The sequence below is a fragment of the Canis aureus genome, chromosome 5 (genome assembly GCF_053574225.1).
Source record: "Canis aureus isolate CA01 chromosome 5, VMU_Caureus_v.1.0, whole genome shotgun sequence".
NCBI lineage: Eukaryota > Metazoa > Chordata > Mammalia > Carnivora > Canidae > Canis > Canis aureus.
Window position 1 is genome coordinate 58,683,186 of NC_135615.1, and position 16,341 is coordinate 58,699,526.

The following is a 16,341-nucleotide window of genomic DNA, read 5'->3' on the forward strand; positions in this document are numbered from 1 at the left end:
GCTTCTCTGGGTCAGGGCTTTCCTGTCCTGGGGGCACTCGCTGAGCGGCTCAGCCTGGCTCCTCGTGGGGCCCCTCCCCCTTGGATGCTTTTTTATTTCTTTCCTTTTTTTCTGTTTCCTACCTTGATAGAAGCATGAACTCTTCTCACTGTGTCATTCCAGCTGTTCTCTCTTTATATCTCAGGCCGAATTCGTGGGTTTTCAGGATGATTAGAAAGTTATCTAGGTAATTTGGTGGGGACAGGTGACTTGGGGACCCTACTCTTCCCCCATCGTAGTGATTATTGATCAGAATACATATATTGCCATTTGATTACTCAGGTCATCAGCTTGGTGGCATTCACCTCATGGAACCTCCTGAATCCTCCTCTCTCATTCGTCATATTTCAAAGCTCCTGACAGAAAAGGTTCATGTACCCCATGATATAACCGAAGTACAAGATGTTAGAGGTCAAGCCCAGTTAGCAATTTCAGACAAGACAGTGTAAGTGTGTACACTTAGTGTAAACTGGTGAATGTCTGGGACCACAGACATCAGAACAACAAAGACCTAAAAGTCATCTTGTCCAGCAAGGAGAGTGTGGTGGTTTCTCTGGCCAAAGCATTATTCTGGCAAGGGACAACTGATGTCTGATCCATCAGGTCCCAGCCAGGGAAGAGTGGCTACTACGCATCCGACCAAGAAGCTGGGGCCTTCAGGGAATTTCTGCCTTCAAGAGAGCTGCCAAAGGAAATACAGGAAGGCAGGAAATCCTAGCTCAGAAGTCAGCACAGATGTTCATGGAACCTGGCCCAGGTGTGACCTTCAATGTACACAAATATCTTTCCCCCTCAAGAAAACCAAGAGGGAAAGGAATTCAGAGATCACTGACGAGGATCCCAGGAGGATTCCAGTGTTGGTCAGGGGTGAAGTTGGAACCCCTGGAGTGAGACTGAGGATGGAAAGTCCTGCCTGCCCTTATTTCATCCACTAATTATCTTCCACTGGCCTCATGCCTTCCATGTGCAGGATATAGTCTCTTTACATGTTTGTCCCCACTTTAGTGTTGATGCAATTCCAGAGGTGGAACTAGACAACTACACGTTCCTAATAATGGAACTGTCAAACCCTAAAACCCAAGCCAAAATCATCTACATCGCAGAAAGTGGCAAGAAAAAGTCCTCCTTCCTTTAAACTGTACAAAGGGAGCCACTGTCCTTGGGCAGGAGGTAGTTCTGGCAAGTGGTATCCTTCAAGACCCCCAATTCAGTGATTGTTGCTATTCCTGTGGAAATACCTCCAACCTCTAAATCTCAGCAGTTAAGAAGAGGTGTTTCTGCTGTTTGCCCGAGTTCCTTACACTGTCCTCTGAGAAAGGAGGGCTTGGGGATGCCCTTCAGTAGCTAGGGAGGAAGGCTGGATCTTCTACTTTTTCCCACATACAAGAGCTGATGACTCTGTAAGATTTCCTGTTTAAAATGAGCATAAGAGGGTAACCTGGGTGGCTCAGTGTTTGAGCATCTGCCTTTGTCTCAGATCATGATCCTGGAGCCCTGTGTTTGAGTCCCATGACAGGCTCCCCACAGGGAGCCTGCCTCTCTCTCTGTGTCTCTCGTGAATAAATAAAGAATATTTAGGGGGGAAAAAAGAAAATGAATATGAGACTCTTCAAGTCTTTTAGATTACTATAGGAAGTAAAAGAACGAAACTACTCCTGGACTCTAAAAAGGCTTTAATATTATAATATTGAAATCTACCATTTACTCTTTAAGATGATGAAATATTGGTCCTCCAAATAAGTGAAGAGACGGAAGGAAGTGTTGTTGAGCAGACGGGTCCCATGCCCGCTATTGCCCCTGGACACCAGCTCAGGCCTGAGGTTGACTGTGGCCAGTTCTTTCTGTTTGTGAGCTAGGTTTGGGGCGCCAGCTAGCAGGACAAGATGTAGCTAAGGACAGAGTGACACATGTCAGTTGAGCAGGAGCTTCAATTCAGGAGTTTTTCCTGATATTTTCGAAGGAGCTGGAGCCTGGTGCCCCAGCAGCAAGGTTGGAGGCTGCCCCGGGAGCCATATTAGAAGGATCCCTGGAGTGGCCACCTGAGGAGTCTACCCCTACCCTCATTCAGCTCCTGATGGGCCTCACCTCTCCTCTTCACTGAGCCACTTCCCAGACTGGAACCAGGCCCTAAATGGATGCTTGGGCTCTACGTTGTAATGATCTGCAGCCACCTGGAGCAGCATGATCTCGGTCATGAATCTGCATTCCTGGGCCAAAAGAGAAGGACAGGATGCATGAAGAGCCTGGGTGGGGAAGCTACAAGTCTTTGGAGGGCTGAGCACTGGGACAGGGAAACAGTGCTGGGTCTTTGACACATGGCAACACCCCCGTCCTACAAATTCATCCCAACTTGTTCTCAGAGGTGAGTATAAACTGCCCCTGCTCTGGCAAGTTATCCTTGATGGCCATTCCTCTGTCCTCACTTACTGCATGGGACTTTTTCCTTATTATGAAACTATTCCCAAAAATGTGAGAATGAAGGGATGGAAGCAAGGAATGATCCTCCTGGGGACATCTCTGACAGCCACAGCCCTACCCTTTCCTACAGGAAGTCATAGAGAGCCTCACCTTATTCTTCTTCCGGTGGTTGAACTCATTGCCCTAGAAAGCAGACAACCAAAGTCTGTCAGTGAGAGGACTCCGGTGATCACTGGCTGCTAATACCCATCCCTTCTCATGTTGCACTAAGGCCAGGCACACAAGGGGCCATGACTTCCCGGATGACAGGACTGCAATCTAGGTCAGGCTCTGGGAGCCAGGGAAAGGAAGACATGGGGTGGCAGTTCTGGCATCCTATAGCACAGGAAGGGGAGGCCAAAGCCTCAAGTGGGCAGGAGGTGCTAGGCTCTTTAAGTGCCCGCTCAAGTTGGAGATCCTGACTTCACTCTGCCCCCACAGGCAATCTCAAAGGGACAGGCTGAAGTCGTCAACCCAGACTAACCTCGTGCTGCTTTGCATTCAGGCAGCAGATTTGATCTCAGGACCAGTGAACTAAGTGCAGCCTCCCTTTACTCATCACAGACATGGGCAAGTAACTCTAGCTCACAGGGGCAGCGGGGAGGCTGTCACGAGGGGAAAATTTGCCAAGGACTGAGAGCTCAGGGCTCTCGGGGGTTCAGGGGTTCTGTGCTCCCACACATCAGGATTCTGGCCCCTCCTTCCCAGCCCTCAGGCTCATGCACCTCCAGGTACTCCTCCATTGCAGCATCCAGCATGAGCAGGTCAGCGAGGAAGGTGCCAAGGAAGGGGACAACACCCTTTGTCAGGGGGTTGGGGGTGGAGTGAGTTCCTGCTCTCTCGTGTCCACAGCGATCCTCCCCGGGAAACATTCAGCCTCCTGGCCCACCCCAGCTTACCACATGGTGCAGACAAGGACCCTTCCCTCACCCTCCAAGAACATCAGAGTCCTCCTAATTATTTCAAGGGCGTGCTTTAGAAAATCATTGTATATGTGGCCCTGGGCCCCTGTCCACCGACAAACACATTTGTATCTAGGTTTAGATACAGGTCACTTCAAAAGAAGGGATTTAGAAGCTGTGGCAACAGGAGGTGGAGCTGGAGTTGGAAGGCCCCACCTGTCTTGATTTGGGGGCTTCCAGCTTTCAGAGAAGACCCCCGTCTCCTCTGGATTCGAGGCCATGTATCTGGGCCATGCTCAGCTTCTTCTGCCACTCCCTCTTCCGTGCTCTCTGAACATTTACCCCCAGGGTTCCAAGATTAGATGGACGTTCCTGCAGGGCTAAGGACAAGTTCCTCAAGATCATAATCACCTCAGGCTGCTTCTCCCCACCATCTTTGACTCAGACCCTGGACATCTGACGCAAGGCAGAGGGTAGCATGCTACGTTATCCTTAAGCCTGCCATCTAGTGATTCTAGAACAATCTCAGCTCCATATTCACTCCCTGTGTGACTTTGAGCTTGCAGTCTGGCCTCCCTGAGCCTGGTTCCTCACTGGGAAAGGTTGAGAATTCCAGCTACCTCCCTTGGTCTCCTGAGGACCCAGTGTCCTATTCCTATCATCATTGTTGTGGCCCTCATCCCATCCAAACCCCTAACTGAGCAGAGGCATGTCCTCTGGGCTCTCAAGTTTGGTAGAGGCCCCCATCTGGACCAGCTGGTGTCAGGGAGCTCGTGTGTCCAGCCTAAGGATTCTGGTAGAGCAGCAACTGCTTTTCTACCCCTTGTGGATTTTCACCCCTGGCTGTGTCCACATTCATGCAAAAGGCTTCACTCCCTGGAGGAATGCTCCTGGCCAGTACCTAATTCATTCACGAAGGACACTGTTGCTCCCACACCTCTTCTCTTTCTATACCAACACCTTCCATGCTACCTTGATAAGCAGGTTCCTGCTCTGTGGATTGTCTTTGGTGCACAATTTTAAAAAATGTTCGAATGTTATTCCTGAATAGAGAGAAAGAAGGCAGGATGGATGTTGGAATACTATGGTAGGGTTGAGTGCAAGTCCCTATGATCTGAGACCTCAAAGGAGTCAAACTGCTGGATCACGGTTTTCTTTGGGTTCCTCTGAGCACTTAGGTCATTGGAGGACACAGGAGGGAGCTCTCTTGTGGGTCATCCACTGCATCCAGTCCCCTATTAATTGAACAGCTCTCCTTTGGTCAGTTTTTGTTTCAATTGGGAAGAGACTTTAGTTGCTGTAATGTTCATTTCCTAAAACTTTTAATTCAGCTCAGCCCAGTCTCCCCAAATGGGGACATTTGGAGGCATGGTGGCCTATTCCCCAGGAAGGAGGAGAAAATAACCTGCCCCCCTGCCCGCCCACGTCCTGTTTCATGGTTTGCTGCCTCCTAGGAAGTCCAGGGTGACTGAGGGGGTGAAAAGGACAGGCATATGGGACATCCCTCACCCTTCATGGTCCTTCTGGAGAGAGGACCCCTCACCTGGAAACTTTGGTCCATGTGATCTTCAGGCGGTGAATTGAGGCACTCGGCAGAGCAGAGATGATGGCATTCATGGAAGAGTAGTTCCGCAAGATTTGACAGGCCTGGGGACGGAAGAGAATGAGCTGTCAGGTGGATAGCAGGAGCCCAATTTCCTGGAGAGCTGCACTCCTCTTCAGTGTCAGTCTCCTCTCCTGGATGAGACAGATATCTAGGGACCTACAGAAGGGCACGTGGAAGACCCAGCGAGGAGCACTGCTGGGGAGAGGGGGCATTTTCCTTCACTCCAAGGAAAGAGTCATGTAGGAACTGAGCATCCCAACATTGGGCCATACAAGGAAAGGTCAGCATGCCCCTTGAAAGAAGAACTCAGACCAGAGACTTCAACATTGAGAACTGATCAAGGACAGAGCAGTTCCCGAGGCTCAGGAGAGCAAGTCAGCTGGGCCTCCTGTAGGCTTACCTTGGCCACCTTGATCCAGTGCTCCACCACCATGGCCTGTCCCGGGCCATCATGCGTGCGTTGCCAAGGAAGGTGGTGATGACGCAGTTGGACACATCGTTGAACTGGGTGATGGTGGCATGGACTGTGCATGGCAGGTGCTCATTTCCAGGTTCATTTCGCTTGGACCAAATGGCACCCAGGCACTGTTGGGGCAGCAGCTTCTTGAACAGATCCTAGAGAATAGGGGGACACTCGCTCTCACAGCCATTTCACATGCAAGATTCATGTCCTATGTAGGGGTCCCATGTCAGAGCTGGGGCTCAGCAAGCGCAGAAAGTGGCCTGAACCCAGTTAGAGTCCCTGGATTGCACTCCATTCCTCTTCCCTGAGGGAGCCCAGTACAGGATGAACGAGGAGCGGATACTGCCGTGGGGGAGCAGAGGAAGGAGGGCATTTGTACCCTGATCATCCCCACTAACTTCAAGTTCAAGGGGGCTCCTCAGAGGGGCATCTTCCCCTCCCAGTGTTCATGCCTCTGGTCCTACTCCCCTTTCAGCAGCACATTCTCACAGAGAGAGGTACAACCACAGGTTTATCTCCCTGCCCTGTACTTCACACATTAGATGACTTATAAATGTAGGTTGCTCAGCCTCCAAGGCAGATGTGTGGGTGAGCCGTGGGCTTGGCCGCACACAGTGAGTTGCCCTCCTCCACCCAAGGACCAGTGCCTGCCCATTTGCCTATCAGTTCTGGCTCATTTAATTGACACAGGAACTCTGCGTCAGTCCTTGCCAGGGTCTATCTCCAAAGTCTGCAGCTCGACAGTGAAAGCAAGGGTTTGAGGAACTGGACGGGTTGATGTGGTTCGTAAGTGATGGAGCTGAGATTTGGACCCTGACCTTACAAGCCCACATCAGGGAAGGGCAGGTCTGGGGTAGATGACAGCAGAAAGAAAGCCTGCCCCGGCCCCGGCCCCGGCCCCGTCCTGGGAGCCCAGCTGCTCACCACATCTATGGATGTCAATTGCTCTGCCACCAGCTTGGGAGGGAAGTCCATGAGACCGGGCTTCTCCTCATGTAGCTGGTGCTCGGGAGTTATGCACCAGTGGCAGGTCGCCTCTGGGGCTGGAGGTGGCTCTGTCTCTATGTTTAGGGAAGGAGTTACAATTCCCAGGAAAGCTGGTGGTCGAACTGACTGCAGCTCATGACCTGGTACACATGCAGAAGAAGACATGAGCTCTTGTTCCAGATCTGGAACAGCTGATGGAGGAGATGCTGGAAGGAGCCATGGAGCTGGCACTGGGACAGGATAAAGAGAAATGTTTGTCCACAAGACTGACTTGCCCCATGCCCTTCCAAAAACAGGGCAGATTCCATGGCCAATAGAGAAACCCCCAGTCCCTGAACCGCATTGCAGATAGTCTTCCCAGCTTGCAATCCCCCTTACCCTCTGACTCTGTGTCTGCCTCAGTGAGCTGCAGAATTTCCCGTGGCATCACGGTAATGGAGGTATGGCAATTCATGTCCCAGTCATGCAAATTTGCCTGCACCCAGGCCCCCTTTCCTTTGAAACAGGCACAGTGCAGGGACTGCCAGGTGTCCTGCAGTTTCTGGTCAGGCCAGGTACCCAAGATGGGAGAGAGGGTGCTGGGGAGAGTCATATGTGGAGCAGCATCACAGCATAGCCTTTCATGCCACATGGTACTTCCATAGCACCATTCTTTCTGTGTGGGCCCCAGAGAATGTCCCCAGCATGACTTCCAAACCCCCTATTGCTGTGCTTGCAGTGGATGATCCGGTCGTCCAGAAAACCTGTAGGAGTCTCGTTTTTCTACTTAGCCTGTTTTCTCAATGGCCAAGGGCCTCGTCTACTCCATCCTTCATGCACACCAGTATCAGGGCTTAGGTTTGTGGCAGATTGGTGAGTGGTCTGCTCACCAAAGTTCTGTTCTTGGCCCCAGTTGTGGAGGTCAGAAGAGGTGGTATAGAGAGGTTCAGGAAGAGATGGGACAGTTAAGAGATGGATGTTTGAGGCACCGAATCAGCCCAGACTGTGCTCTGCTTCCCAGAGGGCTTGGGACCCCATCTACAGCTCCCTTTGACTCATTTCCCTCGTCACAGGAAGCCCCAAAAATGAAACCCTCCCAATGGAAATCAAGAGACCTATGAGATCCATGGCTCTGAGAGTTACTCCCCAGCCACAAACCCTTAGTCTCCCAACATGCTCTGTGGAGAAATTAAGGTTCTCCTTCTGGATCCAAAGATCAAAGTTTTACTTGATCTTTCCCAAAAATTTTTAAGGATATTTATTAGAGCGAGCGAGCGAGTGAGCGAATAAGCATGGTGAGCAGTCTCCCCACTGAGCAGGGAGCCCAATAGAGGGCTCAAACACAGGACCCTGGGATAACAACCTGACCTTATGGCATAGGCTTACCTGAATGAGCCCCTCAGTGCCCTTACTTGATCTTATGGTCCATGATAATGGTCCAGATATGGGTGGATCCATTCATTCTTTGAGGCGGCCATGAAGATGTCACATCTAAAAAACTATGGACATGTGTGCCTACGACACGCAGAGTGATTGTCTGACACTCTGATTAGTCTTGGGACCGAGACACTGTACCTTCTTTATTCCTTCAATTATCTCAGTGAATAGAAATGTGTCTGCAATACGAGGTGCTTAATATGTATTATTGGATGAAGGAATCCCAACCAGCACTTTCCGTATACTGAGTGGAACTTGAGCTGCTCTGCCTTCCCCCAGTGACCTCTACTCTTATGAGGACAGAGTATCAGGACCTCTTACTTATGTGGACAGAGTATCAGGACCAGTTAGATGGAATCTCAGAAGTCCTTTGCATACAGGAAAACTGCCTGCTTTGCATGTGCTTCTGTAAAACCAGAAGTGCCACAGGCCCACGGGGGTTGATGTGGAGACCTTCTTAACTGTGGAGAGAAAACTGCTACACATGAAGATGCCCAGCAGCCCTTTCTACAGAGCCAGGCACCAGATAAGTCTATGCCATGTTTTCTCTCAGGATTTCCACAGTAGCCCGATGAGGTTCATCCTCTTACCACAGCACTTTTTAGAGGAGCAAAAGGAAGCTCAGAGAGGTGCAGTGACATTCCCAAAACATACTGGTAGTAGAGGCGAGACCCCCCTCCCCCATGCTGCATATGGGGTGGTCACTCACTTGGGGAATTGCTGGCCCAGGACCTGTTGGGCTGTGGTGAACACCTGGTAGATAAGGAAATGACTGGGTTGTTTGCGAGGCTTCTATCCTGGAAGGATGGTACCAAGGACTGTACAAAATTATCCATTCTCCCTTCTTTGAGCATCAGCATGGTCCTGGCCTCACCCAGGAATAGGGTTGATTCCTTTTCACACCAGAGACACAAGGAGGAGCACTGTAGTCAGCTTCCAAACCAAGAACCACTGCGAAGATCAGGGTCTGGCTCTCAGACCAGAGACTCCCATCCCCTCAGCAAGTTCTACAGGACAAGGGACTTGAGTGCTCACACAGAAAAAGGTGTGAGGCTTCAAAATATCATTGGTTTTAGGGAAGACATGGTAAACCATTAGTAACTTCAACACATTCTGTTAGCTGAGCAACAACAGCATTCCTCTCAACTAATAGTTTTATGAAGACCAGTATGCCATTGAGTCTTCAGTTACGGCCTCACACAGAACACAGAGGGCTAGACCCTCACATGCTGCTTAAGATCACATACATTGCAGCTGAGAAGAGACCAGAGCGTGAGCTGCATGGGGTTTCCCTTAAGCTGATGTGGCTTGGTCTGTTCCTGACATAGGGAGGAAAGGTCAGGGGAAAACTACCTTCTCCTGCAAGGCCCAAGGGCATCATTTGTTTCTAGTCTGTGTTCTGGTCTTGCCCTGATCATCTCTGTGTCTTGAGTTTGACCATGAATTTGGACCTGTTCTTACCGCAGACCTTCAATGGAAGTAGTTGGTGGCCTGATGCCCCTGTGCTTGTCAGAGGAGCTGGAGGAGTTCAACTCTTGGAGCAACTCATCCAAGATCTCCTGGGTGGGTCATTACAAAAAGAGCCAGATACTGGTGCCAGGAGGCATCAGAGGCCTTCCCCCTAATCTGGGGTTCCAGGATATGGCAGATCTAGCAACCAAAACAGTCTGTGGGGACACACACGGTGTTCCTTGCAGCACTGCAGAAATGGCAAGAGAATGGCATCAGGTCAAGTGCCAAGGGTCTCGAAAGTCTGAATCCCTGTGGCAGACGGCCTCATTTATGGACTACTACAAAGATCTATAGGGATACAGCTCATGTCCTGTTGGGCCTACAATGATTTGATGTGTTCTGAGAGACGACATGTTATAGAGAAACATATAGAGAGAATCTATAGAAACTATATAAACATTCTATATGAAAACATATACAATGGCTTCATCACACCCTTTTGTGTTAAATCACCCTCTTTAGTGTGATATTTGAAAAGGCTCGGAGAAGGTCTGCAGGGACAGTGGAGCTGGCTTCTACACAGGATAGCTGGGAGGAGTACGTGAAATAATAAAAACAGAAGTAAAACGCAAAGATACTCATGGCTTTGTGAACCCCCCCCCCCACCAACTCCTAAAAAAACATGAAATATATTCTGCACCATTCCAATACAGGTGAAGAGTGTCTTCCCACATCATACGTAGCTGGAGGATAGGCATGGAGGTTCAGAGGTCTCTGCGGTTGGGCTGGTGGGACACTCCTGTGGAAACACTATGGGAGGGCCCCAGTTTTCTCTCCATGTTTGTGTGGGTGCCATATTTCTGTGGTGAGCCCTCTTTCCTTTCTCACCTCAGAACAGCACTGATCCTTGTTTCTCTGGTGCACCTGATAATTGTCTAGGGAGTTGGAATAGTTGAAGCCACAGACCATCTCCTCCAAGATCTCCTGGGTGCAGCTCTGCAAAGACAGTGCCCCGTATATACAGGGCCAAGAGACATTAGGGTCCTCCCTCGACATCACCCACAAGGGGACACCCCCATTAGAAATTGCATTCTCCTGTTCAGGCCAGAGGGGCAGCTGTGGAGACATCTGACAAGGAGGAAGCCAGGTGAAAGAAGCTCTTGGGCTCATGACTAATATATTGGAAGTTGAGCTTGGTGCCCAGAACTCACCTTCTCATCATGCCTGCTATGACCTGGGGTCTGAACACAAAAGATGTATCAGGCTTCCAACTCCTGGAAGCTGGTCTGTGCCCAGGAAGGGCATGTTCCTCTCCTCTGTCCCCTCTACACACACACACACACACACACACACACACACACATACACAGACCCAGACACACATAAACACACACAGTAAGGTGTAAGAGGTATGCTCCTGCTCAGCTGAGATCACAGTGTGGTCTCCTCACCAGTGGGCTGCCCCAGGTTGCCTTGTGGTACCTGTTGATGTCTCCCACCACATAGCCAGAAGCGCTGGAGAAGAGGGCTGAGCTGACGTAGACAGCGACATGAAAATCTCTCACTCTGGACTCAGAGTGCCTGAAAGTAGGACAAGAGTAACAGAACATCTTGTTCTCTTGACCGTCTGCAGTTAAGTGAGCTGGAAAGCGGGACCTGGTTCCCCCGGGTTCCTTGTTACTGGAGTTCCACATCAGTTGTGGGCCTGTCACCAAGGAAGTGAAGTCACTTTTTTCAAGATTCTGGGACCTGGGCCCCTTCCTTCAGTCAGACCTATCCAGAGCCCCTTCTTGGCAGATGCATGCTTACCCCATGTCATCTTAACTGTACATGATGGGCTAAAAAATACCATAGACACAACCCTCTGAACATGCAAGTAAGGTCTACCTTTGAGAACATGGAGCTGAATTCAGACCTTTATTTCTCTGTTTTCCCAGTGCTGTGTCCTACCTAACCCACTGGGTCTATCAAATAGTCCACAGTTTCCCAACCTGCCCTGTGGGATCAGGCTAGACTCTACTTCCTAGGCACATCACCAGGTGTCTATGGATGATATTTATAATGCGTGTGGGCTGGTATCCTGTGTATCTGAGGCACAAATATAAGGATGGAAGATTGATCAGAAGGGGGTTAATGAACCATGGAGTACCACTTGAAAGTTGCCTGGGTTCCAGCAATGTAATATCACAATAGCACTTTCCCTCTGTCCTCATTTCAATGGGGGCACCACGATGGGGTGGAAATGCTCCAAGAGGAACACATTGTCACCTTCTGTAGCAAAACTAGCCAATTATTTCCTCTTAGAATGAGACCGGGTTGCCTCGTTTTGGCCTCAACTGCAGCCATTACAATGGCTCGCAGGATCCTGACCTATGGTATAAGTATACCTGTGTAACCCCGAGGTGCTTTGTGACTGGCTTATGACCAATCTAGCGCTTTCTACACTCGATAGGTCTTCTAAGCACATCTCCAAAGAAACAAGAGCTTTAAATGATACACTGGACCAGATGGATTTCACAGATATCTACAGAACTTTATGTCCAAATGCAACTGAATACACATTCTTCTCAAGTGCACATGGAACTTTCTCCAGAATAGATCACATACTGGGTCACAAATCAGGTCTTAACCGATACCAAAATATTGGGATAGTCCCCTGCATATTTTCAGACCGTAATGATTTGAAATTAGAATTAAATCACAAAAAGACATTTGGAAGGATTTCAAAAATGTGGAGGTTAAGGACCATCCTGCTAAAAGATGAAAGGGTCAACCAGGAACATAAGAAAGAATTAAAAAGATTCATTGAAACTAATGAGAATGAAGATACAACCATTCAAATTCTTTGGGATACAGCAAAAGCAGTTCTGAGGGGGAAATACATCGCAATACAAGCATCCCTCCAAAAACTGGAAAGAACTCAAATACAAAAGCTAACCTTACACTTTAAGGAGCTAGAGAAAAAACAGCAAATAGATCCTACACCCAGCAGAAGAAGAGTTAATAAACATTCGAGCAGAACTCAATGAAATAGAGACCAGAAGAACTGTGGAACAGATCAACAAAACCAGGAGTTGGTTCTTTGAAAGAATAAGATAGGTAGACCATTAGCCAGCCTAATTAGAAAGAAGAGAGAGAAGACTCAAATTAATAAAATCATGAATGAGAAAGGAGAGATCACTACTAACACCAAGGAAATACAAACGATTTTTAAAAACATATTATGAGCAGCTATACGCTAATAAATTAGGCAATCTAGAAGAAATGGATGCATTCCTGGAAAGCCACAAACTACCAAAACTGGAACTGTAAGAAATAGAAAACCTCCCAAGACACAAAAGTCCAGGGCCAGATGGCTTCCCTGGGGAATTCTATCAAACGTTTAAAGAAAAAAAGATACCTATTCTACTAAAGCTGTTCAGAAAGATAGAAAGAGATGGAATACTTCCAAACTCGTTCTATGAGGCCAGCATCACCTTAATTCCAAAACCAGACAAAGACCCCACCAAAAAGGAGAATTACAGACCAATATCCCTGATGAACATGGATGCAAAAATTCTCAACAAGATACTAGCCAATAGGATCCAACAGTACATTAAGAAGATTATTCACATGAAAAGTAGGATTTATCCCTGCGATGCAAGGCTGGTTCAAAACTCATAAAACAATCAATGTAATTCATCATATCAACAAGAGCAAAAACAAGAACGATATGATCCTCTCAATAGATGCAGAGAAAGCATTTGACAAAATACAGCATCCATTCCTGATCAAAACTCTTCAGAGTGTATGGATAGAGGGAACTTTCCTCAACATCTTAAAAGCCATCTACAAAAAGCCCACAGCAAATATCATTCTCAATGGGGAAGCACTGGGAGCCTTTCCCCTAAGATCAGGAACAAGACAGGGATGTCCACTCTCACCACTGCTATTCAATATAGTACTAGAAGTCCTAACCTCAGCAATCAGGCAACAAAAAGAAATAAATAGCATTCAAATTGGCAAAGAAGAAGTCAAACTCTCCCTCTTTGCTGATGAAATGATACTCTACATAGAAAACCCAAAAGACTCCACCCCAATGTTGCTAGAACTCATACAGCAATTTGGCAGTGTGGCAGGATACAAAATCAATGCCCAGAAGTCAGTGGCATTTCTCTACACTAACAATGAGACTGAAGAAAGAGAAATTAAGGAGTCAATCTCATTTACAATTGCTCCCAAAAACATATGATACCTTGGAATAAACCTAACCAAAGAGGTAAAGGATCTATACCCAAAAACTACAGAACACTTCTAAAAGGAATTGAGGAAGACATGGAAAAATATTCCATGCTCATGGATTGGAAGAATGAATATTGTGAAAATGTCAATGTTACCCAGGGCAATTTACACATTTAATGCAACCCTATCAAAATACCATGGACTTTCTTCAGAGAGTTGGAACAAATGATTTTAAGATTTGTGTGGAATCAGAAAAGACCCTGAATAGCCAGGGGAATATTCAAAAAGAAAACCATAGCTTGGGGCATCACAATGCCAGATTTCAGTTTGGAATACAAAGCTGTAGTCCTCAAGATAGTGTGGTACTGGCACAGAAATAGACACATAGATCAATGGAACAGGATAGAGAATCCAGGAGTGGACCCTCAACTTTATGGTCAACTAATATTTGACAAAGGAGGAAAGACTATCCACTGGAAAAAGACAGTCTCTTCAATATATAGTGCTGGGAAAATTGGACATCCATATGCAGAAGAATGAAACTAGACCACTCTCTTGCACCATACACAAATATAAACTCAAAATGGATGAAAGATCTAAATGTGAGACAAGATTCCATCAAAATCCTAGAGAACACAGGCAACACCCTTTTTGAACTCGGCCACAATAACTTCTTGCAAGATACATGCACGAAGGCAAAAGAAACAAAAGCAAAAATGAACTATTGGGACTTCATCAGGATAAGAAGTTTTTGTAGAGCAAAGTATATAGTCAACAAAACTAAAAGACAACCTACAGAATGGGAGAAGATATTTGCAAATGATGTGTCAGATAAAGGGCTAGTATCCAAGATCTATAAAGAACTTATTCAACTCAACACCAAAGAAACAAACAATCCAATGATGAAATGGGCAAAAGACATGAAGAGAAATCTCACAGAGGAAGACATAGACATGGCCAACAAGCACAAGAGAAAATGCTCCATATCACTTGCCATCAGGGAAATACAAATCAAAGCACAATGAGATCCCACCTCACACCAGTGAGAATGGGGAACATTAACAAGGCAGGATACCACAATTGTTGGAGAGGATGTGGAGAAAGGGGAACCCTCTTGCACTATTGGTGGGAATGTGAACTGGTGCAGCCACTCTGGAAAACTGTGTGGAGGTTCCTCAAAGAGTTAAAAATAGATCTGCCCTATGACCCAGCCATTGCACTGCTGGGGATTTACCCCAAAGATACAGATGCAATGAAACGCTGGGACACCTGCACCCTGATGTTTCTAGCAGCAATGTCCACAATAGCCAAACTGTAGAAGGAGACTTGGTGTCCATCGAAAGATGAATGGATAAAGAAGTCGTGGTCTCTGTATACAATGGAATATTATTCAGCCATTAGAAACAACAAATACCCACCATTTGCTTCAACGTGAATGGAAGTGGAGGGTATTATGCTGAGTGAAATAAGTCAATCGGAGAAGGACAAATATTATGTGGTCTCATTCATTTGGGGACCATAAAAATAGTGAAATGGAATAAAGGAGAAAGGAGAAAAATGGGTGGGAAATATCATAAAGGGGGACAGAACATGAAAGACTCCTTACTCTGTGAAACGAACTAGGGGTGATGGAAGGGGAGGAGGGCGGGTGTTGGGGGTGACTAGGTGATGGGCACTGAGGTGGGCACATGACGAGATGAGCACTGGGTGTTATTCTATATTTTGGCAAAAATGAACACCAATAAATAAATTTATAAATGAAATAAATTAGTATTAATCTTTTTCAAACTCCACTGATTTTTTAAAATATTTTTTCTCATTAGGAATTTATTTTTAGAGGAGTTTTAGGTTCACAGAAACATTGAGACAAAGTACAGAGAATTCCCATATAACTGCTCCCACCACACATGGTCCCCTTCTTGATCGATATCCCTCACCAGATGGCACATTGCTTAAATTGAAGAGTCTACGCTGACACATCATTCCTAGCTAAGTCCACTACTAACCTTTAGGCTCACCTCTGGTTCTGTACACTCTATATGTTTGGACAATGCATAATGACACATATGCATCATTAGAGTAGCATACAGCATATTTTCATTGCCCTAAACATCCTCTGTGCTCTATTTATCCCTCCACCCCACTTCCAGCAAGCACTGATCTTTTTGTTCTCTACAGGGTTTTGCCTTTTCCAAAATGTCCTAGAGTTGGAAACATACAGTTAAACTGTTGTCTTTTCATCAGATTGGTTCTTTCAATTAGTAATACGGACGTAAAGTGCCTCCATGTCTTTTCATGGTCTGACAGCTCATTTCTCTTTATAGCAGGGCATAACATTCCATATTGTTGGAATAGACCACAGTTCATCCATCCACCTACTGATGGATACTCTGGCTCCTTTCAAGTCCTCCCAATTATGAATAAAGCTGTTATTAGCATCTGTATGCAGGTTTTTGTCTGGATAGAAGTCTTCCAACTCATTTTGGTAAATACCAAAGAGGGCAACTGCTGGAATACATGCTAAAAAGTAGGTTCAGTTTTGTAAGAATCTGCCAGACTTCTTCAAAGTGGCTGGACCACTTTACACTCCCATCAGCAATGAGTGAGAGTTCCTATTGCTTCACATCTCAGTCTTTGGTGTTCTCACTGTTCCTGATTTGAGCCATTCTTTTTTAGTTTTGGCTATTCTTATAGGTATGTAGTGTTACCATCAGTTTTGAAAAGACTAGAAGGCCCTTACCATTTTACAGTATCAACTCAAACAGAGTTTCATTAGTCAAACTATAGGCAAGAATGCTA

The 16,341-nt window shown here is 46.9% G+C and overlaps 2 protein-coding genes and 1 long non-coding RNA gene across 6 annotated transcripts in view; 1 reads left to right on the top strand and 2 right to left on the bottom strand.

Moving 5' to 3' along the window:
* LOC144314275 (uncharacterized) overlaps positions 1–13,837 on the top strand; it is a 66,426-nt gene extending 52,589 nt beyond the window's left edge. For 3 of the 4 annotated variants that reach the window (XR_013380110.1, XR_013380108.1, XM_077898210.1), the window contains 2 exons: positions 322–2,401; positions 9,337–13,837. Coding sequence is in view for 1 of the 4 variants with exons in the window: in XM_077898210.1 (XP_077754336.1) it covers positions 2,355–2,401; positions 9,337–9,676 (387 nt within the window). In the remaining 3 variants the exon portion in view is untranslated. Of the gene's footprint in view, positions 1–321; positions 2,402–4,729; positions 6,361–9,336 lie in introns of those variants that run through there. The other variant, XR_013380109.1, reaches the window with a different exon arrangement.
* LOC144314279 (uncharacterized) lies at positions 1,836–3,721 on the bottom strand. The gene is made up of 4 exons (XR_013380113.1): positions 3,615–3,721; positions 2,608–2,640; positions 2,125–2,246; positions 1,836–1,928 (listed from the first exon to the last, which is right to left on the bottom strand). It is a non-coding gene; the product is annotated as an uncharacterized LOC144314279 (long non-coding RNA).
* On the bottom strand, positions 4,941–7,386 carry LOC144314274 (ral-GDS-related protein-like). The gene is made up of 3 exons (XM_077898209.1): positions 6,392–7,386; positions 5,405–5,619; positions 4,941–5,045 (listed from the first exon to the last, which is right to left on the bottom strand). The coding sequence occupies exons 1-3, from the start codon at positions 6,617–6,619 to the stop codon at positions 5,012–5,014; spliced, it is 477 nt and encodes a 158-aa protein (XP_077754335.1). The 5' UTR covers positions 6,620–7,386; the 3' UTR covers positions 4,941–5,011.
* Positions 13,838–16,341: the final 2,504 nt, after the last annotated feature.